The sequence below is a fragment of the Barbus barbus genome (assembly GCF_936440315.1).
Source record: "Barbus barbus genome assembly, chromosome: 44".
Taxonomy (NCBI): Eukaryota; Metazoa; Chordata; class Actinopteri; order Cypriniformes; family Cyprinidae; genus Barbus; species Barbus barbus.
In genome coordinates this window covers 10,715,698-10,740,310 of record NC_136722.1, presented here as the reverse complement: position 1 = coordinate 10,740,310, position 24,613 = coordinate 10,715,698, and the positions used below count along the sequence as shown (strand labels likewise).

The window sequence follows — 24,613 nt, the reverse complement described above, 5'->3', positions numbered from 1 at the left end:
GTTTTAGCTCTTATCAGCAATTGGGGAATTAAAAATACATCAACAGCAGTCATGAACAAGGTCAAAATGTGTTGGACTCTTAGAAATGCTTAGAATCAGATCCTGGAACTAAATAGTATATTTTGTTAAAGCCAACTCTTTGCACATTCTTATACTTCCGTAATTTGATGCATTTCCGAGTGAAGCAAGATATACAAGAGAAAAATGTAGGGCATGACTTGATTTTATCAATCAGAAATCACTCGAACACACACTAGGTACACTGAAAGAAATCTATCATGCCAACCAAGGCTGCACTTATGTAATCAAAATACAGTAACATGATTTTGTTTTCTATTTCAATGTGTGTTTTAAAATGTAATTTATTCCTGTGATGGCAAAGCTGTATATTCAGCAGTCATTACTCCAGTCTTCAGTGTCACATGATCCTTCAGAAATCATTATAATATACTGATTTTGTGCTTAAGAAACAGTTGTTATTTGATCGTATTTCTTCATATAAATGCTGAAAAAAATAGAAATTTCAATTGTTTTTCAAAATGTTTTTTTGTTTTTTTTTTACCCAAACTTTGCATACATCCCATGAAAAATGTACAACCGGTTAACATCTGTACCACCAAAAATAAGAAATGAATAAAAGTTGAAGGAGGTCAAAAGTTATACATGGTTAATTTGAGGTGAGATCCTCCAGGCAGAATGCGGCTTCATAGAGTCACATGCTCAAAGCTTTCATGATTGTTTAAACTTGAACAGAGAAAAGTCTAAAACTGAAACAGACATGTGCCATGTACTGAATTACACTGAACTAAGGGTCATTTGATCTATATATACTTTTCCATAAATGTTCCAGTTATTTAGTTTCAGCTAATAGAGAACTTCCATTTCATTATAGGGCTCGCGATATTAGATTTGATACCAATTGAAGCCATCTGGGAGATGTTGAAATCAAAGCCCATGCCAAAGCCACAAGGAAAGAAGAAAAGATAGCGTTACATGCCTGATAATGAAATGCAGAACTATATTCCTGCCCAAAGAAATTATATCATAATAATTCCACAATTACTGAGTAACTAGTACAACCACATAAATCAAGAATGTGGGTCTCTAAAACAATAAATATATCTGGATTTAATTCTTGCAATAATTAGTTCAGCACAAACCTTATATTTCAGATCTCTTCTGAAAATCCAATAAATAAAAGCATATGTTAAACAAGGGGAAAATAAAATAAAATGTTTATGTCCAAGTGATGTTAAATGGTAATTAAACTTGCATTACTTTTAAACTTTAAATATGTTTCAGATCTGTTCCATAAATGTGTCTACTGGGTGCTTTGTAATAATTATTATGACAATTAAAACCATTAAACCATTTATTAATACAGTTTATTGAATTGGATTTTATATTTATGTATATGTTCACTTTATTATTTCAATTTTAGTTCAAGTTTTAGTAATTTTGTTACGTGCTTTTGACAGTTTTATTCAGTTTTTTAATATTTCTATTTAGCTTTAATTTATTTTTATTTAATTATTAGTCATTTTAGTGCTTCAAATGATTTCAGTCCAGTTATTTGGCAAGGCAACATTTCAAATTTTCATTTGTCATCTAATATTTATATTTTAATAAAATAAAATATAATAATAAATAAATTAAAATAAATCTTATTTATTTACTTTTAAATTCTGTTCTTAAACAATATTTATTAGAAATATTGCTTAATCAGCTAACTTTTTGTTTTAAATAAATAAATAAAATAAAATACTAAATAATATTGCTTATTTCCAGGACTTTCCTTGTGGTCTTAAACTCTGTATAAGGATAATACCAAAAGTAATTAATTTAAATTAGATACAATTTTGTTTTTCATCTAATAGTTACATTTTAAGAAATAACATTAAAATAAAATAATAAAGCAGCATTTAAACGAGTGTTAAGTTATGATAATTTAGCATGTGCTTGTGTTGTTGTTGTTTCAGCTCTGCATCATGAATGCTCTTTATGGTAATTCCTTCCTTGTTTGCTCTAACTGAGTGGGAGGTTTTGTCTATGGTTTTTTTAATGGCTGTAAAATCATTCCAGCACATGTGTGTTCGGAGCCACATCTCTGCGCCAGCATCCTACGTGTGTCCTGTCTGCTCCAAAAGTGATTCAGCATTTCTCTCCCAGAATTCCAAGGAGTTCTGCGCTCGGCTGACCACAGCCCCTCTGAGTGAGGCGGAGCCTACCCTTGCATGTCAAGCGTGATCCCAGACGCTTGGAGGAAATGCCAAGTGCAACATGGGACCCAGCCAGGATGTTGGGGCGGTCGGTTTTCTAGTTACAGGTGCAGGGAGAGTGGCTGCGGCCCCGGCTCGTAGGAGGCCCCTTTGTGCAACGTGGGAAAGTCGTTGCTGACACACTCTGAGCCACATTAGACCCAATAATCTATCAGCACACACACCAGCCAGGCCTGTCTGGTCTGCATTAGAAAGGAACACAAGCCAAAGCGGGAACACCTAGTGAGAGGACAGGGAGAGAAGCCCACTGGAAGGCAAACATTAGCGTTGTCTTTTATGTATGCGTGTGAATGCGTGTGAAGGGATGATGAAAAGAGATGGGGAATGACTCAATAAATTGATAACTCACAGCGAATGTCTACCAAAGAGACTTTGAAGATATGGTTTCAACAGAAAAGCTAATTTGCGAAATAGATCAGCAGGCACTGACTGAAACCTATTGAGCCACAATCAGAAAGACACTGTGGTGACATTTAAAAGAGATTGTTCACCCAAAAATGTTCATTCTGTCATCAGTTACTCACTCTAATGTCATTCCAAAATTGTATGACTTTCTTTTTGTGGTGGAACACAAAAAATTAATTTTAAAAAATGTATCACTTTAATGAGTCAGTATTACTTTCCAAAGAACTTGACTTATATTTATATCAGGATAGAGCAACCCAATACTAACTCAGCATTTAGATGACATTTAATAGACTGATTTGTGATTCCAGAATACACTTTTTAGCCATTTTACTTAATCCTTGATTTCACAGAATACATTAGATGGGACAGCCATCATTTAGATTTCCATTCCAAAGAACTGCTCTGTACATTTTCAATTCAAAGGAAAGAGACAAACATTCATGTGAGAACATCAAAACCAATCCACATGACGGGCACGATTAACAGGTAGAAATTTGTCAAGCGGTTGAGATTTTGGACTATTGTTTCTATCACGGTTTTAAGAATTGCGTTTTAAAAACAAACTATTTTAAGCCATTGAAATGCAATCAGCAGCAAAAGAGAACTCATTTAGCTATATGTGAGCGCTGTCAGAGAGACTCATAGACGTATCGTTATATATATCGTTACATGAAATAAAACTACTCGTGCTGTGATATAAGAGTCATATCGCCTAGTCGCACCGGTCACATTTTTAAGGATGAAAGCAATTACACATCATGAAAGAATAGATGTGATTATGTAAAAACTCTTTCTAATCTGGAACATAGTCAACAAATGAGCATTTGATTCGTGACTAACGATGCTGATTGACGCGCAACACTACTCCCTCAAGTTTCATCACACAACGACGAGCCATGGATCATCCCAAACACACTATTTTGTAACAAAAGCTCATGTATCCTTTCAAAAACAAGACAAGACTCCCTTCCTATAGTTATTCAAGCACAAATCCACCTCAACTCCCTTAGGAGAAGGCTCACGCCCAAATCCCGAGCGGAGTTCCTTGGCCCAGATGTCAGATTATGTTTCACCATTGGCCAGGATGTATTGGCGATCTTCTCTACAGTTTTAGAAGTTGTGAAAAATGTCAGCTGGTATGGTTGATGAATGAAGCATTTGGGACCCACATATCATCATCGATGTATTGTATCCAGAAACTATGCGGTATGGCATGACAGCAACTAAAACAACGGCAGCGACTGGTTATCTCTTCACTAAAGCACACACATGAAGACTAAGTAAATCTGACAGCATGGGGAAGAGATGGAAAAATACTCCTGCCTTTTAGTTAAAGGTGCCATAGAATGCATTGATACAATATTTTAAATTGTTCTCTGAGAAGGTGGCTTAGGTAAGGTTTTACATGTGCATTTACAACCCTAGGATTTCTCCCTTGAATGAAATGGTTTGTTATTGGCTTAATTGGAAGGGTCATGAATAATAATGTTGAGCTCTGCTCTGATTGGCTGTTTCACAGTGCTGCTTAATGTTGAGCTCTGCTCTGATTGGCTGTTTCACAGTGCGGCTCATTTCAGTAGCTCACAGGAAGGAAACACAGGGAAAATATATATTTCAATACGTTCTCTCGCAGTTACATCATCGGGTAATTATACTGTATATAAAATTGGGGCATCAGGGAGCCGCTATTAATATGCGGGGCTCTGAAACTGCTTTCACAATCGCACAAACTCTGTTTATACTATGGAGCAGCAGCACTCAGGGGCGCAAATATGGGGTATGCAGTATATGCAGTGCATAGGGGCGCCACATGGAGGCGAAGATCTTGCATACCCCTCAGCAAATGTGCAGTTGTGCCCCTGGCAGTACTTACTATACATTTTGCAAGATCAGATGCTTGTCAGTGGTGCTCAGGATCTGTAAATCATTCGCCATCATCATCAGTCATCTCTCCTTACTCTGTTTATGTGGTAACTGAAATCTTATGTACTGTAATGTAACAGGCTACCACTAGCAGCTAACCATGTCCCTTAGTGGCTCGCGTTATTTGCTTTCCGTGCCTTTCTGAATACAGACACCAACCCATCCCCTGCACAGCCTGGAACATAACATTTACTTCCATGATCTGCCATTTTCGCTGTTGTCCTCGCTTGTTTCTTCACAATACCTGCAGAACTTCTGATGATTCGGCTGGCGGTCGACCTAGAACATCGGTGGGTATATGCAAATGTTGGGGGCGTAACTATTAATCATCCCGACTGTTACGTCACAGTCGGTGTTATGTTCTGATTCGCATATTTTTCTGTGGTCTTTTTTATTCACGAGATTTACATAAGGAGGAGGAACCAATGGTGTTTGAGGCTCACTGAATGTCATTTCCATGTACAGACTCTTATTATTAAACTATGCCAAGGTAAATACAGTTTTCCATTCTATGGCACCTTTAAAAGAGCTAATCAACTTTCTGAATGGGGTGAATGAAAGCCAAGGTTTTCCCAAACTATGCCTAATGTCAGAACTGCAGTGGGATCGATAAAAATGTAATAATCAATTAAATAAAAAAAAAAGTATAAAATAAATAAATTGAAACACTTGAACACTAAAAGTAGAAATATTTAATTTGTTTACCTGCATGTCAATGTGTCAACTAACTGATATTAGAGAACTGTAAGCGTGAATGTGTTGTTAAATTATTTAACACTAGAACCGCCAGAGGTCGCTGTATACCTAAAAGCGCCAGCGGGTAAATTTTACCCACACACATGGCAACTGTTTTTATATGGCTAAAGAGCATATTAGTTCACGGTATTATGCCACTGTCTTCACAAAGCAGTGTCTAGAGTCATGAAATTATTGTGTCTAGTCGTCAACTATATTTTTACCCTGTTGTTTTATGTTCAAGACTTTTTAACACTAGAACCGTAAATTTTACCCGTGGCTGTTTTTCAAACGTACATAACAGATTTTCAACAAAACATTCAAGTCTCCCACTCATTGAGTTTTACTAAAATTATGTAATTTATAATCCAATGTTGTTAAAAATTGTTTAGATAAAACCAGATAAAAATACGGAGCATTTATACGTATAAGCGCTGCGCGGGGTCAAATTTACCCACTATATAATGCATGTATTTTCACGTTGTCATTTTCTTGCCGCTTATGTTTTAACATTGTACATTTCTAGGCAATGCCTTTCCCTCACTGCTTTAGCGGTTATTAGTTTCATAAATAGAGTCAAAATGACTAAAAGAGGGTGATTTATGGAAGGTAGGTATTAGAAACACTAAATGCCATGAGCGATGGAGAGTCTGATGGTAAGTTATGTGTCCTGGGTCGGCTGGGACAGTGATCCAGACATCATATTTAGATGTTTTAGCCTAACGTTACTCATAATTTGTCAAACTTTGGTTTTATTATTTAATTTTTGTCTTGCCATATTGTTTATTGTTCGCTACTGTGTTGCTATTTATTCTAGTCTGGCCGTTTCCTGAGGAAAAAAAAAAAATAAATCCTATGATGTAATGAATAAAACATTTTTTTGATAACCTAAAGTTTATTGGTGTTGTTCTCTTATTCAAATTATAAATGATATAACTAAACAAATTAATAATTGGGCCTATAGGTGAAGCTGTGCGCTTCAATTTGTCATAGGTGAATTATTATTGCTCATTATTGTCTATTGGCTATTTTAGTCATTTAAATAACATGGGTTATCCTAATATAGGCTATTTATTTAATGACATTGTATTATAATATTACACCACCCAAATATTTACTACCTTCTAATTTTCGTTGTCAGTGGATTAGTGTAAGCTGCATTAAAGGGATCATCGGATGCCCATTTTCCACAATTTGATATGATTCTTTAGGGTCTTAATGAAAAGTTAAGCTTTACTACAAATACCATGGTAAACTATGGTTAGTGTAGCAAAACCATGTTTAATTAGTGGTTACAATGGTTTTACTATAGTAACCATGGTTTTTTATGGTTTTATTTGTAGTAAACCAAGGTTAATTTCCGTAAGGGCGATATTAGACGCCCATGTTGACAAGCACTTTTATGAGGGGGTTAAAAGATATTTGCAACTCTAATTTAAAGAGTACAAAAGACATTTTTATTGGCCATAAATTCTGGAAAGAAACATTGCAAAAGAAAAAAAACTTTCTAGCATGCATGTGTTGAACGTCTGTGTTTGCACATGCTATCAAATGGAGTATACTTTGAATACTTTGTTCAACTGCACAATAAGTGTTTGTGTCAAAACTGAAGTATACTTTGCGCTTAAAGGGTTAGTTCAGCCAAAAATGAAAATTAGCCCATGTTTTATTCACCCCCCAAGCATCCTAGGTGTATATGACTTTCTTCTTTCGGACGAATCCAATCGGAGCTATATTAACAATTATCCTGGCTCTTCCGAGCGTAAGAATGAGAGTAGGTAGGTGTTTTTTGTTCAACAATCCAAAAGTAGTCAAATCAAGCGTGCGCATCCATAATAAAACATGCCTCACACGGCTCTGGGGAGTGAATAAAGGCCTCCTGTAGCGAATCGATGTGTTTTTGTAAGAAAAATATCCATATTTAAAATGTTATAAATACTTTTTTCTCACTTCTGCTTACGAACGCGAGACGAACTCTAAAGCTTCTCCCACGCTTGGAAGAGCAAGGGAAATTTTTAATAGAACTCCAATTCGTCTGAAAGAAGCAAGTCATTTACACCTAGGATGCTTTGAGGGTGAGTAAAACATGCAATCACTTTTGGGTGAACTAACCCTTTAAGTGGAAATAACTGCCTGAGTGTGTTTCCAAGATGGCCGCTAAGTGAACTGGCTTGCTATACACTGACTTTGTGTAAACACAGAAGAAATGGATAGACTGGGTCTTGACTACTGATCAGTCACCTGGACAGGCTTTTTAACATTGAGGCAATGCGCCAGACTATCTCTCTCTCTCATCACTGATTGATCATCAGTGTGTTGCTAACCTTAAGTAAGAGCTAGCCGCACATGCTGGGCCACTGATGACTTCAATCTATCTCTTGCCATTTTAACCGCTAACAGGAGGCTCCGACTGTAGTTTTGTTCTCCTTTACATTGACACAGACACACATCACTTGTGAATTTTCAGCGTAGAGGACAGAAAATCCTGTGAGGATTAAAGAAAAAGCTGACTAACCCTAATGGTTCTCTCCAGTCAAATGCATGAATTAAACTACTGGACAGTAAAGGGGTCATTTACATTTGGTCTGTGAAATCACACCGATGAAATCCAGTATTTCAGTAGGAATGCGTGTGAGGGCAAAATTTTGCTTTTATTTGATACTGTGATTGCTAAATTCACTAATTTTAGTTTTTATTGCTTTATTTTTTAATTATTTTTAACCCAATTTCCCTGCGTTGACCAACAGAAAACTGCTTGGTTTGAAAGTGACTTTTTTGTGCACAAAAGTTCATTAACGTAGCTGCAGTGCTACAGTATATGTATTTGCTGAAACTGAAATAAAAATGACTTGATTTTGACAATTTCCAAAGAAAAAGCAAGTGGTGCTTGCCTGTATAAAATACTGTAGATATTTGAGATATCAAAATTTTGGCTTTTGTGATAACCCGCTATTTGTTTTCATACGATAATCAATAAATGGCTAATAATAAAATTAAATAATGTAATAATTATTTTAATATACAATTATAGTGTGAATGTTTTTGCTTTATTATATTTTCAGTTTTTATTTTAAATTTTAGATAAAGTCTTTTGTTCTTTTGTCTATTTTATTTGTCATTGTTTATTTAAAATTTCAATTTTAGTTTTTAGTACTTCAACTTAAATTTAGCTAACTGCCAAACCAAAATTAGAAATGCTAGCTTAAGTTTTTCATTTAATTTATTTCATTTTATTGCAGCTTTATTTAATTTACATAAAAAAATTGTTTTAGTATTAGTTTTAGTTAACAATAACAACACTGCACTGTATTACAATGTACAGTATGAAAAACATTTATTTTAAGATTTGCTAAAGATTACATTCAACAGTGTTATTAAATTATTGATGTTTTTAACTTTAAGTGAACGTTAGTAATGTAAATTACCACAAACAATTAAATAGCCTCTATCAAAATACCAATAAACTTGAAACACTCAACAATGTCCAGGCAGCCAAACAACCATCTTTGTGTATCTCAAGCCTTGCAAACCTCCTTCATCCCGGACTACTGAGGATAAAAACACAATCAAATGGATCAACAGGACAGTTGGATTTTATCTAACAGTCCCTGGAACATGGTCATCTCCTGGTGGCACACATTTACTTCTAACACCTCGTCCCCCTGCGAGACAAGCGAAAACATGAATACTTCCTCCCATTCACCCCTCCATGTGTCCATTCACATTGCTAGAGTTTTTTCCACAGATGTGAGTAAAGAAAAAAAAAAAGACAAAATGATACCACGTAGTGTCCCACTGGACCACAAAAGTTTTGTCATCAGGGGGTGAAGACCTCCTACATGAGACTTGTCCCAGGAGGGGATACAGAGAGGCAACAGGCATGGAACAAACCCTTGTGAAGAAAGGAAGATGTGTGACATCTTTAAAAACACCACTGACATACAACAGCACAGGCAGCGGCACCATGGGGCTTTTTTATCAGAATGTCTGTATGAACATCATAATACAGGAAACAAATAGTGGGCTGGTATTGAAGTAATACAAAAGACGACTTTTCATAAGCCACTTTTAAAAGCATTGTAATAAAATCGGCAGGTGGTGCTGACTCTAATCCACATTGGATGAGAAAACTGCATAAAATCACGGCTACATATTCGTAGTCCGGCATTAATTGGGCTATAGCAGAGGTTGATTGTCCATAACAACACAGCATACAGCCAAAACAGCAAAATAAGCCAGATACCCCTTTAAAAAGCCCCTTAAAAGCCAAATCTGCCTTTCGGATGACACAGTACAGAACTTCAGCGTTTATAACTTTAATTAAAGGTTAGCTAAAGCCAAATTCCCCTGGCAGGTAACATCTTCCAATAAACTCCATTTGAAAGTTTGAATCACAACATTTACAGCTTTCAAATGGAGTTTATTGGAAGATGTTACCTGCAATTGTGATGCCAAGAACATCCAAATTGTATAAAATAGCATAACAGTAGTGGTTGCTAGGACATGTTATGGTGTTTTGAATGGTTTCAGAATCTTGCTATGTGGTTGCTAGGTTGTTCTGGATAGTTTCTAGACCATAGGGATCTCTAGGATGTCTAGGGATTTTTTCCCCTCACAATGTCATTGTCCAACAGGCAAAACTGTGTAAAAAAAAAAAAAACAGGAGAAAAGAAACTAACCTAAAACACAATATAATTTACATATATACAAATAAATATATATAACCTAAATAATGAATTAGGTTTTTATGAATCTTTTTGATTATATACAGAGCCCTCCAAAAGTACTGGAACAGTAAAGACAACATTGCTCTGTTGGCTGTGGAGTCAAGACATTTACAAATATGATTAAAAGATGAATATGAGACAAAACTACAGAATGTCACATTTTATTATTGGGTGATTCAACACATAAATGTTTTACCAGCTAAGAAGTTCAGCTCTAGCAAAAACAAAGGGCATGGAGAAATCAAGAGTTTGGAAACCACCAGCGACACCAGCAACCAACAACGACCTGATCGGCTGAGAAAACAAGTTAAAAAAATTTTTAATTATTAAAGTGGTGTTACTATATTTGAACGCATTAAAACAATTACACAGGGTTAAGTTCAGTACAAAAAGAAAGATTTTTTTAAGATTTACTTTTGCAGTTTTATGCTTTTATTTAGATAGGACAGTATAGGTTGACAGGAAGCGAAGTGGGAGATGGGATCGGGAAAGTCCAAGAGCTGGAACTCGAACTCGGGACGCCCAAAGCGTAACAGCGCGACAAGGCTATCGGCGCCGACATAAATGTAAGTTTAACCCTCTGAGCCCGACAAACGCAGAAATGAGCTTGAATTACTCTGCCATTTTTGATCGTTCAGATAAGAGCAATACACCATTCGAATCTTTTATTTGTATACACTCATAATAACTAAACTTTGTGCTTTTGAAAAATAAAGAAAACAAACAGGGTGCACTCTCTGTCTTCTCCGTCTCCGTGAACTGTTTTCAGAAATGCGTCACTAAAATGAAGTGTAACTCAGCGAATACTCAACACACAGACATGAGTTATCTCTATAGAAAGCTTCATTTTTCAAATGAAGTCATATCGAAAACAAATATTCTGTGATGAAGTAATCCGTATGAAACCAACACAATGTTCAGTATGTCCCGTCTAACTCATTATTTTTAATGAGATCCCGCCCCCTCGTGTTCACATGTAAATAACCACGTGACCCGCGCGCTTGGAGACACACAACATAAACACGGAGACTGTTCATCGCTGCTATACTGTTAGTTTCTGATATATATATATATATATATATATATATATATATATATATATATATATATATATATATATATATATATATATATATAGATGCTCCTAATATAAACATGCTCACAAATGTTTTTTCTCTTTTTTTGGTTGTTTGTATTTTATTGAATCAGACACCTGCACCACAGATGATGAATCCTGCTGACTTTCAGTCTCTTCTGTTTTCCTCTGAGAGCGCTGCACCAACATCAGAAGTTCTTCATCAGTTTCTTCTTGAATCCATGGAAAGTAGCAGAAACACTTATATAACACGTAAATATCAGGTATGATTTATTTGTTTCACTTGTTGAACAGAATCTGTTGCAGGAATGACTCAAAGTCCGTTCACATCTCTGTGGTTAGATCAGTGTGCACAATAATGTGTCTTTGACCTTCATTATGTATGTTTTGATTATACTGTGTTGTAAATAAAATACAAATAATTTAAAAACCCCATTTTTTCAGTCTCCTCACATTATCTCTTACCTGCCTCAGTCGCACTGATGGGCCATTAGCAGCTTTAGGGGAGGGCCCTTTGTCTCTCAGGTGAGAATCACTTAATATTCAAGCCCATTACCACTCCCTCGCATATTGGCTTTCGATCACAAAACATGTCTTTAAAAATTTAATTTTAATCAATATACTGCTTTCTGTGAATGAGTAAGCTGAATGATTTTCACATAATTGTGAAGTAAATATTCTAGCCTACAAGATCTGGTTCTCAAAAGTCTTGTAAACAATTGTTCTGTATGTGTTTTATGGTCTTATTTCAGTGACTTCAAAATGTTAGTTTTTCACTAACCACGCATAAACGTTGTTTTCTCAAAAACACAATCATGTACACAAATGCTGCTAACATAACATTGTAGCCCAGTTTGTGCTGTTTATTAGACTTTAGCCATTTATATTTTTATAAGCAACTGAAAAAAGCACAAATGTCAGGGCATGTCGAAAGTTCTCCAGGCCCCCAAAACACCCTCAGGGCCCAGAGGGTTAAGCATTGAAAATTACTAGGGGAAAAACAAACAAAATGAAACAAATAAATAAAAAATTTTAATAAAACAAAAATAAAAATATTTAACAAAAAAATTATAAAATAACAAAATAATTAAAAATGACAAACTATATAAAAAGTTAAATCCAAATATAAATTAAAACTATGATAAAATATTCCAAATGTTCCATTTCAAGTTATGGTAGTTCAGTGTTTATTTTATGAAAGTTACTTAAAAGTAGTTTCACAATATTTGCTTTACTATACAGGTTGGATGTTTGCCATGAGAGATCAAACCATACAGAAGGACAGTCACTGAAAAAGACCCCATGTGAGACACACCTGTGCGGCTCTGTAAGCAGTGAACACCTGGAGCCAAACACAGAAGAGAAACGAGCTGTATGACTCAAAGACAAGCAGCTGTCCTCTGACTGCGAGCCACAAAAGCATTAATGACTCGCCCAAACAAAACAATGCCACCATCAGAAGAAAAAAAAAGCAATTTCATAACAGCTCCTCCTCTGTGTGAAGGAAGGCACATGGCTTGAGCAAAAACAGGGAGGGCCGCGGCAGAGTACACCAAAACACACATTTCCAACAAACACCCCACACCTCGTTTAGAGGAAGTCATTCTCTCTGACACCCCTCGGAACGGAACGAGATAACAGCGGAAAAGGAACCGTTGAATCTACGAAGGAGTTTCTGCTCCAGCCTTTTGATATGAATGTGAGTTCTGGAGTGATTCATGCTAACAAACCGCAAGTATGAGGCTGGACCACAACAGCTGGGTTGACCATGAGACCTCCAGAACAATGAGCTAGCCTGACACCGCTCCAACTCACACAGAAAGACCTCATTTGACCTGGGAGATCCATTACGTGAAGCAGCTCTGCAGCTGGGTTGTAGATGAATGCAAACATGCTGAGAAGATGCTATCATTCAAATGGAAAATAAAGCTAAAATTTGATTAAATAAAAATATTAGGTTCACAAAAATTACATATGTTGCCTTGGCCAATCACTGAAATATGTTGAAGTTGAAGCACTGGAAACTTAACTTAAAATGAATTTTAAAAACCTAATTATTAAATAATAAATAATATACCTGAACAGTATTATTTAAAAATAAAATAGTAATAATAATAATATAAAAAATAATAACATAAAACACTTGTTTTATAAACACAAGTTTATGTTTACATACTATGTGTGTGTACTGTTTATATTTATTGTGTAAATATAAATACACACATATATGCATGCATTTAAAATAAATATTTGTATGTATTATATGTACTGCATGTGTATATAATTTATATTATATATAAATATAAAGAAAACATTTAATATAAAAAACATAAAACATTTTTCCTTAATATATAGGCCTACATGTATGCGTGTGTATTTATATGTATATACATAATAAATATAACCTGTACACACACATATAGTATGTAAACAAACTTATTTTGAATTGATTGATCGCGATTACAAAATTACTAATAATTAAACAAATGAAAATTAAAACTGAAAACAAAAAATAAAATCTAGCTCAAAATATTAATAAAAACTATTATAGAGTATGACACCGTTAACGCATCAGTTATGCTGATTTAAACACTAATAATTGAATAACACTCTTAAACATTTAATAAACCTCAAAATAAGCATACATTTTCCATACTGTACATTATAAATACAGTAAACAATATTTTTATATTTTATATTTATTATTATTATATTTTATTATTGTTATTTTTATCATATATTTATATAATTATGTAATAATAAATAAATACATTTCAAAATGATACTGAATATTATATCTAGAGAATAAAATATAACTCATTTGACTAATAAGCACTTATAACACCCTAGCGACCACCCAGAAACCGTAGAAACCACATAGCAATGCAAAAATTGCACTCAGATGAGCTTGGGAATCACACAGAAACATCTTGACAACACCCAAGCATTTCATCGGCGACTTTAACTCTTCATTAAAAGCAAAAATCCTTAAAAATCAAAACTGTGATCCATGTGGTATCAAAAGCATATTACATTCAAATGAAAGTTACAGAATCGTGAAGCGTCCCACAGTAACCTAAGAGCAGCTCATAAACCTCTGCTTTATGAGTTACCTCCAATTTGTTCTGTTGACACAATTTTCTGCCTGAAGGCCTCGAACAGAAGCAGGGCCGGGGTCACTTCTGCATTTGATACTGATATTGGGTAAATGAGTGATTATTCTGGCAGCTGCTTATGAGAGGAAGTCCAGCACCCTAATAACAGCACTTTTATTAAATCGTTTATGAACTGTGGATTCTGGCAGCCTTGTGGATGTGCGTCTGGAAGCGGACATCATATTGCTGGAATGCTTAATGGATTCTCCAAAGAGCTGTTTAGTAGGCCTTTATAAGAGTACAGTACTGGCCACTATTTAATGATTATTGCATGTGAAATGACTTGATTATTAATGTGACATCATACAGAAAGTAATTGGAGGTTCACTGCTATTGCTGGCCTAGTTGTGTCTCTTGTAAATTCAGTGGCTGGGTAATATCTGGATTCTTGCACTCCAGCCTTCTTTTTAGCGAGCTTATGTTGTTTAATTAGACTGTGAATTAAATATATTTTATTAAATATGTAAATAGAAATATTTGAATTAAATAAATTACCATTTAAAAGTTTGGGCCAGTAAGATTTTTTTTTTTAAATGTTTTTGAAAGAACAATAAAAACATAAAATGTTTCTATCTTTAAATATATTTAAAATTTTTGATGTAATGTATTCCTGTGATGGCAAATATTGAATATTCTGCCGTCGTTACATGATCCTTCAGAATTCATTCTAATATGCTGATTTGATGCTCAGGAAACATTTCTTATTATTATCAAATGTTGAAATATTGATAAGAAGCTGCTTAATATGTTTGTGGAAACCATGTTTTTTTCAGGATTCTCTGATGGATAGAAAGTTCAAAAGAACAGTATTTATATGAAATATAAATCTTTTGTAACATTTTGTAAATGTTTTTACTGTCACGTTCAATCAATGGGTCTTTGCTGAATAAAACTATACATGTCTAACAGTCTTTAAAACAATCATATCCCAAACTTTTGGAGAGTAGTGTGCATGCTATACATCTTTGAATTTCTTAAAAGTTATCAATCAATTAGCATTATAATTAAAATCATGCTTCTTTTCTGAACTGATACATTTGGAACTCAAACTATGATTAAGTGAATCTTTTTCATTAATGTTTAATCCTTTCAGTAATTACACTTCCAAAGAAATTAAATATAATATTTGATGCCAATCAATAAAAGAAAAATTCAATTTACTGTAGAACAATGTTAGATAAAGTTGACCTGAACTATTTAACCAAAATCTTGATTTAAAATGGTTCAGAAATACTGAACTTATTGGAAAGAAAAAGAAAGAGTGGGTTAGAATTAGCACATTATTGGTTAATAATTTTTTTTTTTTTTTTAAATCCACTCTTTTAATTCCAAAAATGTGTTGCCATTTTTATTTTTTTTTCAAAATGGTGAGAAAGTGCAGAAAAGGGAAACATTTTCAGGACCTTTGCATTGAGGCTTAACAGCATGTGCCTGTCTTGGCAACTTGAAGAGCTTAACTGTCAAACTAAGTAAGTGTTAAATGGATAGATGCACAATACACTCTTTGGTGAAAGGTGTTTAAAATGATACCTAACTGTTTTCTCAGTGTTTAATGAATTCCTGTGAGGCCTGAAGATTTCTTCTGCAAATGTCATTGTGCAGAGCTCCATTTATGTCTATCTTAATGTCAGTCATGGTCACTGGCTTTATCTTTGACATGCCTGACAGTGACAGACATCATTCCTACACCATGACTCAAATGTTACAGGAAAGATAAATCAAGTCCAGTGAACAAAGGTTTCCCCTTTGACCAAAATTCAGTTTGATGACAAACCATGAAATACTGAAAACGGGAAAGAAGACGGGAGTCTAAACAATGTATTCTTTGTAGCAAAAGTGTGGTTGGTTGAAGGAGTAGGTGTTGAGAAAAGCACTGCCCTTTTACCATCTTATCTTGCCAACAGCCATGCCACAAACATAAATCATCACTTGATTTCCCAGTAACCTCATCTAAAGAAAAGAGAAGCGGGTGCCAAAACTGAGCTAAGAAAAGTCTCCGACTAAAAATGAAACAAAAGTTTATCAAAATTCAAAACACTACTCATGCATAGTCCAGTCAGTGTGAAGTGAAACATGAAAGTTAAAAGGTGTAAAAATGCATTTAATGCAGAAAATTGTGACAATTAATTATAGACATTCGGCAAGAGGTCGGCAACAGGCCCGCGCCCATAGCCAGATTATTTTGATACTGGCTGGTTCTAAAATAGATCTGTCATGACTGACAATCAGAGTATGTTCAGCGGAGCGCTGGTGGAGCGGTGTGATTTTGACTGGAGCGAGGAGCGGATTTTTTTAAGTCGGAGCGTCGTGGTTTTCACTCGCTCCAAGAGCGCTCCATCACGAGTACAATTCATGCCAACGACCCGTAATATAGCTGCATATTTAGCAAGAATTCACGTTAAACATATTTAGCTAGCTAGATAGAAAAGGATCACTCAAATCAGAAAGAATGTGAAGGCTATGATGACTGCAGTGGACATGAGCGGGAAGTTATATTTCTCAAGAAATTTGTTCCTTCTGAATATTTTCAGCTGACAACTGACTTTTTTTTTCATGACATAAACTCACAATTCTGAGAACATATCAGTCCCCCCTTCAAAACTGGACTGTAACTCGCAATTCTGACTTTGTAACTCGCAATTGCGAGTTTATATGTGACCCGTGCTGGCTAAATGAGTCGGAAGTCGCACAGACTAATTTTGAGCTACAGGCAAAAGAAGTGAAAAATGTCAGTTTTGGTCGAATTTGGGGTTTTCACAAAAATTAGTTCATTATGCCCTCTTCTAGCGATCCCAATGCTCCAAATAGTATTTAAACATCTAAAATGTTCTTTATTTGTATGTTTTCTGAGAGGAGTAGGCTACCTTTTCTCTGCTCACTTCTGGACTACGGCTACTGCTTCTCACAAGTTGTAAGTCTATTGTTGCAAAGCTGATGTATAACATTATATATGATCCATGCATTACAGACTTGTTTAAATTACTGTTTATTTGCATCTCTGTTCTTATTTTTAATAACAAAGATAAAATAAAAATAGCTATATTGTGATTAATAATATAGTAATTATTATTTAGAAAAGAATTGGAGGGAAATATGCAACGTTGCTTGGTGATTCTGCTTTGGAATCTTTAACTTGATTTCTCTCAAAATCAGATCTGCTGCTTCTATTGCCTTCAAACGTCATTTTGTATCAGATTCCAACAAGTCATATATCATTTTGAAGGTATTTTAACGGAGAATGTGAAAATAAAAAGAACTCATTTTTGAAAATTTGCGCATTCCGACTCATTTTGCCAGAACGGGTCACATATCTCACAATTCTGAGAAAAAAAAAAGGTCAGAATTCTGTGGGGGAAATAAAAAGTCCCAATAACCTTTTTTATTTTTTATTCAGTGGCGGAAACGGGCTTCCATAGAACTGTGATATTTCAAACATACTGAAATACTTCAGACGCGGAGCGGTGTTTCTGATATCAGTGAGCGCGGAGTGATTATTAAATGCGCGGAGGGGAAATTGTTGACGCTCCACTCCGCTCACATACTCTGATCGGACACCACCACACAAATGTGGCTTTTTGTTAATGACTGTCGCAGGATTTTACACAGAGTAAAAGCTCACTACCAGTTACAAAATACACTAACAGTCAGTCACACGCAATTCTGGTTGCATTTTTCATCAATTAATATCTTAAATTATCCTTTGACAATGTTCTGGCCCACCATCTAGTGGTGAATATTTTTTTTGGCCCGATGCCAAACTTACTTGCCGACCCCTGGCCTAGACAGTGACTCATTTCCACCTCCACAACACTGGCTAGCCTAGCAAACTCTCTTCCTCAGAGCTTCCAGTCTTTTCAGCTGCAGCTCAGACCAGGAAATATCACTGGAGAGGCTCGACAGTTGTTACAGTTAAGCACAGACGCAACGTTGCTGTCATGCCCAAATGAGAGAAGGTGAGGTCGTCCCGGAAAAGACCCATCCAAATTTTGACTCTGAAAGAATGCAGGCGCTCCCCAAAGATGATGTTGTTAGGAACACAAAGCCTGATGTTAGTTACAAAGAGCAAAGGCCTGGATAAATGAGGTAATTGTGTGATGCTACCTGACTGCAGCTCAGTTTCCACTCAGATCCTCATGTGATTGGATAAGCTGAGACAGGATGGGAGTCCAGATTTGGTCTTTAGTCTAACTAAGCTGGGATAATGAAGAGTTACAACTCTTGGGTACATGATTTGGTTTTCAGAAAGGATGCTTTTGTTAATCTGCATCACTGCAGTCTCCATGGACTGAGAGAGGACATTAATGGCGCTTTTCCACTGCATGGTACGACTCGGCACAGCTCAGAACGGCACGACACGGCTCAGTTCGGCTCCGGTTGTGTTTCCACTGCAGTTTAGTACTGCTTTAGAGTGGGTGGGATTATTCACGTGACTACTGAAAAACTTTTTAATTCCGCGTCGCTCCATCATGCTCTCGCTGGATCCGATCCTCGGCTATCAATGAGAGGAATGTCTGTTCTTCCTCAACAGACAACGAAACAGCCATTTTTTGGTTGTTTAAAAAAGGTGCGCTCATTCAAAACAGTTGTGCTCGGTCCTTTACTGGCTGTGCTTTATTTAAATCTAGCTGGTCTCGTGCCGCAAGTTGAATGACGCAGACAGTGGCGATTTTCTCCGGCCAATCAGTGATCAGCAGAGTTTACATGTTTTGGTAAAGGTACGGCTCGCTTGGAACCTCGGCCGAGGTGGTACTAAAAAAAAGTACCAGGTACTGTATGTATCCAGTGGAAAACCCCCCAAAAGTGAGCCGTGCTGAACCGTACCGTGCTGTACCATGAAGTGGAAAACTTGAAAACTTTAACAGTGAACTGGTACAGATTAAAGTCAGTTAGCCAGGACTCTAATGAGAGTATGTACATTTGTTTACATCACAACCAAGATACAGTCTTCATCTCCAAGTCCAAGTATACACAACCTTTCAAAACTTTGGGGGAAATTAATTATTTGAAATATCTTCAAAGGTTATAGGTATCCCAATCAGTTATGATCCTAGAGTTTGGATATTAGGGGATACTGAACTATTAGATTCGACTCATCATAAAAAGTATTTCATACTTTTGGCTGGTACAGCTGGGAAAAAATGCATATTAGTTAATTGGAAGTCGACTCATTCTCCATCTAGGAAACATTGGATCAATGAAACTCATTTCATATTGCACCCCTGAGAAAATCCTTTTCAATGTTAGGAAATCACCAAAATCTTTTGAAAAAAATGTGGGGCTCTTTTTTGGAGCATTTACCTTCTCTTATTGCAAAATCATTTCAAGAATGTACATTACTTTTAGATTTTTGGATTTGATTTGATTTTTTATTAATAATTAAGACCGCTAAATAGATTATTTCTGAGTTGCTGTGTGTCTTTTTGTTCTTCTTTCTCTTGTTAGTTTTGCTTCTGTTAAAGGAAAATTAACCCTTTATTAACTCGGCCTGTCAAGTCATGGTGTATTCAAATACATTAATCTGTCTACAGAAGAACATATCAAGCTTACTCTGATTTCAGACCTCATTATATACTGCATCTTAAAAGATTCCTCATGATATGATCTCTTTAATTACCACTGCATAAATCAAAATACATTTTTGCTAATCACTACCATTTCTGATTAAAGCATACATATTCTGTCAAAGCTCTCAATCTCATTCTCCCTCAATTCACTGCAGCCATGCCATTAGTCTTCTCCATAATGAACAGTACAGACACAACATCGATATTTTAATAAAACCATAAATTAGAGAGCTGTAATTAAGCGACTCCATGTTTAAATTATGTGAGGCCTGTAACACCTCTGAGAGGATCTGTGTTGAAAGTGGAGAGTGCAAAAGACTTAAGAGCAGGCTATAATTCATATGCAACACCCTTAATATCTACAACAGTCCCCCACGGTGGTCTCCGGCCAGGCTCCGCACCAAAATGATGTAATTGCACAGAGGATCCGATTTACTTTGGCTCCTTGTTGTATTAGTATTTCAAAGACTACATCATAGAAATTCTAGACGTGCAGCGGAGAAACATATACATTTTTTTCCATAAAATCACTACACGCAGGCCCTTTAATGCTTTTTGATATCAGGTTGAGATCTTAGCATTACAAGACTCCAGTTTCTCACCTCGTCTTTGTTCTCACAGTGTCCATTGAGCTTCAATCGAAAGCAAATGTCTAAATATAAGCTTCAAATGACAACAGGATTAAGGTGTAATGTGCTTTTTGTAATGTAGTGTAGTTTTCCGATTAGCGTCAACGTTGCTTCTCGCCGTTCATTCCTTTTAGCTGAAGGAACACGTCAGTGTTGGCGTTTCTTTTCATCCTCGCCGGTTTATCTGGAAAAAAACCTGACTAACAAATAGCAAATCCAAGTTTGCAAAATTAGATGTTGTAGATTCTGAGCTAAATGTGCCCTCAAATGCAAGACGTATGAAAGATTGAAAAATAAGTATTAAATTTGATATTTTGCAGCACAATTCAAATGGGACAGATGCTAACGTGGACAGGTCATGTGATATGCCTTCAGCTTCAAACACCATGAGCAAAACTTTGCATCGTACAACAAAATACAACCCAGGCTACATTAAACACGAGCTCACTTGCAATCCATAGTGACCACAATGTGTGCTGTGAATTATTGGCTGTCAAGAACACGAAACCATCAAAATTCTAAATACACTGTATTTAGAAACGAAACACTCAAACTATGAAGACAAGTCAGTTTTTCCAAAAGAAAGCTGTGGGATGTGAGCACATCATAGCATCATCCAAACACATGGCAATATTAATCCTTTTCAATATTTCCTATTAAGAGCAGTTGTGTTTACTTTAAGGTTTCTGTTAGTGTGCTGGGATGCCTTTCGATGTCCATCCAGTGTAAACTATTGGTTAGTGAAGCAAAAGTCTGAAGTCATAAGGGCTGAGAAAAAAAATAGGGCAATAGTGCCACCTAATGGTAATGAGCAGAACTTCTTTTTATGTTCCCATAAGTTGTCCTCTTGGCCAACAATCAAAGCTTAGTACAAAATCACAGATCAGGCATTATTCAAATATTGAACACAATAGTTAATCTCTAAAATCAGACAGCCAATATGAGTTCACTTAAATGCGCTCCGTGTTATGTTTGATATAACACCAGTGTGACACCACTAGGTGGCTGCAAAGGCAAATAATGCATCTACCAGAACCATACTAGAATTATAACATTCATTCACAACAATAACAGTTCCAGGTAGGAATTTTAAAGAAATATTAGATCAACTTTCAGCACTGAAAGGCTTCAGAGACATTGAAGTCCTAAGAAAAATCACACATGCACAGGCTGAAGGACGTACCTCTGGTTGAACATTCCTCTAAAGTTGTAATTGGCTCTGTAGTTGGGAATGGGTTTGGGGTCCAGGGGTCTGTAGATAGCTGGCTCCCCTCGCTTCATGGCCAAGCCATTCAACTCCACTGTAGGAGTGATGCTGCCTGAAAAAAGGAAATGGATCATATTGTATAAAATGAAAACATTTTAGCATCCTTCATTTGGGTATAATATTTATAGTGCCTACACTTTCTTTTTTGTGCATACAAGCATTCAAACTATAATTGGCTGCCTTACAATACCCCACTGAATGTATGATTTTCAGATTAAAGCATACATAATAAAATTAGCGATGTGCAAGACTAGTCAACTAGTTAAGTGAATGTTACTGCTGTTACTCACTGCAGATTCAGAGATATGTCCACACAGAAGAGTGTGAAGAAAATGTATTGATTTTGCATATCATGTAAAACTAGCTTATAACAATTAAGCTTGCTTATAAGCTTGTTATATTACCGGTTATGAGGGACAATACAGGGGGCAATACAGTATAAAATTTGTATACCAGATTAAAGGGAAAATATTATGAATTTAACTTACTCGACAAAAACAGACCCTATATCAATATCCTAACAAACAAAATACCTTTAAGTAAAGCTTCCCGGTACATGTCAAGGTTTCAGATATCTGACAGAAATGTAAAAATCTATTGTATTTTCTTTTCAGTTTCCATCATTTTTAGCATTAATTTCCAGTTTTTTACCCATTTCTTTGCATACATTGAGTGATCTCTCACAAATTGCTTGGTTCCTCCTTTGTAAGTCACTTTGGATAAAAGTGTCTGTCAAATGCATAAATGTAAATGCAAAAATCTCCATCTTATTTTTTCTACTTGTTACTTCGCACTTTGTTAGAAAATTAGTGCTGTCAAACGATTAATCACATCCAAAATAACAGTTTTTGTTTACATAATACATGCATGTGTACTGTGTAGATTTATTATGTATATATAAAATACACACACATACAGTATATATTTTGAAAATATTTACATGTATACACCAGTGACAACAACCAACCCACCGCAAAAAAGAAAACATGCAAGGACGTAAGCTTTTGGTGAAATGGCCGAAGTCTAACAGCAAAGAGTTGGAAATCATCAACATAGACTTAAGCCTTATCCTAAGTAACATCAAAGGAGCAGCCGAGAAGAAGCTGGAGAAGATGGGTGACCTTATCTACAGCTATGGAGAGGAGAAATGTGGAGTGAAGGAGCATATAAGAAAGAAAGATATGCTTCGCGCCCCCAAGTCCCATCGGCTGCAAGAAATCCAACAACTCGTGAAAGAGAGGCGACGGCTAAGAAAGTTGTGGAGAAAGGCGACAGTGGATGAAAGGGAAGGCATCAACTTCCTTCAAGAGGATCTAAAGCACAGGCTCTCAAAACTCCGCTGAGCAGAAAGCCTACGGATGCGTCGGAAGAAGAAAGAAAAAGCCAGAACCGATTTTTACAAAGACCCTTTTAGGTTTGTGAAAGGCATAGTCATAAAGGAGAAGAATGGATCTCTGAAAATGTCAAAAGACCAGGTTGAAGAGCATCTGAGAACCATCTATACTGATGAGAATAAAGATGAACCGATCATTGTCCCCACTGACATCCCTCCAATATCACCACCACAACATCAGTTTGATATCAGCCCTCCTAAGCTGAGCGAGGTGAAGCAGGCAGTGAAAAAGGCAAGATCGGCATCTGCATCAGGCCCTAACGGCGTACCGTATGGCATCTATAAGAACGCTCCAGATGTTTTGAAAATCCTGTGGAAAAACATGAAAGTGGTATGAGACAAGCAAATCATCCCGAAAGCCTGGCGAAGAGCAGGAGGGGTGTTCATTCCAAAAGAAAAAAACTCAACCACCATTGAACAGTTCCGCCAAATAAACCTTCTGAACATTGAAGGCAAGATCATTTTTAGTGTGTTGGCACAACGACTGACACAGTAAAACAAAACCATTTCATTGACACATCAATCCAAAAAGCTGGCATCACAGGCTTTTCGGGATGCCTTGAACATAGCAGCATCATATGGCATCAAATCCAGACGGCAAAGAAAGAAGGGAAAGATCTCCACGTCTTGTTCCTCGATCTGCCTAATGCCTATGGTTCAGTCCCTCATTCACTTCGGACTCGTAATCCAAAAGGTTGTGGGTTCGAGTCTCGGGCCGGCAGGAATTGTAGGTGGGGGGAGTGAATGTCCAGCGCTCTCTTCACCCTCAATACCACGACTGAGGTGCCCTTGAGCAAGGCACCGAACCCCCAACTGCTCCCCGGGCGCTGCAGCATAAATGGCTGCCCACTGCTCCGGGTGTGTGTGTGTTCACTGCTGTGTGTGTGCACGTTGGATGGGTTAAATGCAGAGCACAAATTCAGCATGTCACTTCACTTCACTTCTGTGGGCTGCCTTTGATTTCTTCCAGGTGCCGACTATAATCACAAATCTAGTGAAACACTACTTCCAGAATCTACAGTTTTGCCTTACAACATCAGATTTCACCACAAATTGGCAACTACTGGAAGTAGGCATCATGGCTGGGTGTACCATTTCCCCATTGGCTTTCACGATGGCAATGGAGATCGTTATCAGACCCTCAAAATGGGTCGTGGGAGGAGAACGTCTACAATGCAATCAGAGGTTACCACCAATTCGAGCCTATATGGACGATCTAACAACTGTCCCCTGCACCAAGAGACACTTCAAAATATAACCTGGGCGAGGATGAAGTTAAAGCCCAGTAAGTGCAGAAGCAACTCCATCGTGAAAGGCCAAGTCACAGACCAAAGATATTATGTCGGCGGAGCACCTGTCCCAACTGTCTCAGAAATGCCAGTAAAGAGTTTGGGGAGATGGTATGATGCGAAACTCAAAGACACCGAGCAGTTTGAA

The 24,613-nt window shown here is 36.5% G+C and overlaps 1 protein-coding gene across 3 annotated transcripts in view; it reads right to left on the bottom strand.

Moving 5' to 3' along the window:
- Positions 1 to 24,613, bottom strand: part of LOC306863531 (double-stranded RNA-binding protein Staufen homolog 2) — a 140,838-nt gene that overhangs the window by 108,682 nt on the left and 7,543 nt on the right. For all 3 annotated transcript variants that reach the window (XM_079406919.1, XM_079406918.1, XM_079406920.1), the window contains exon 5: positions 21,700 to 21,835. In XM_079406919.1, the coding sequence (XP_079263045.1) occupies positions 21,700 to 21,835 (136 nt within the window). The remainder of the gene's footprint in view (positions 1 to 21,699; positions 21,836 to 24,613) is intronic.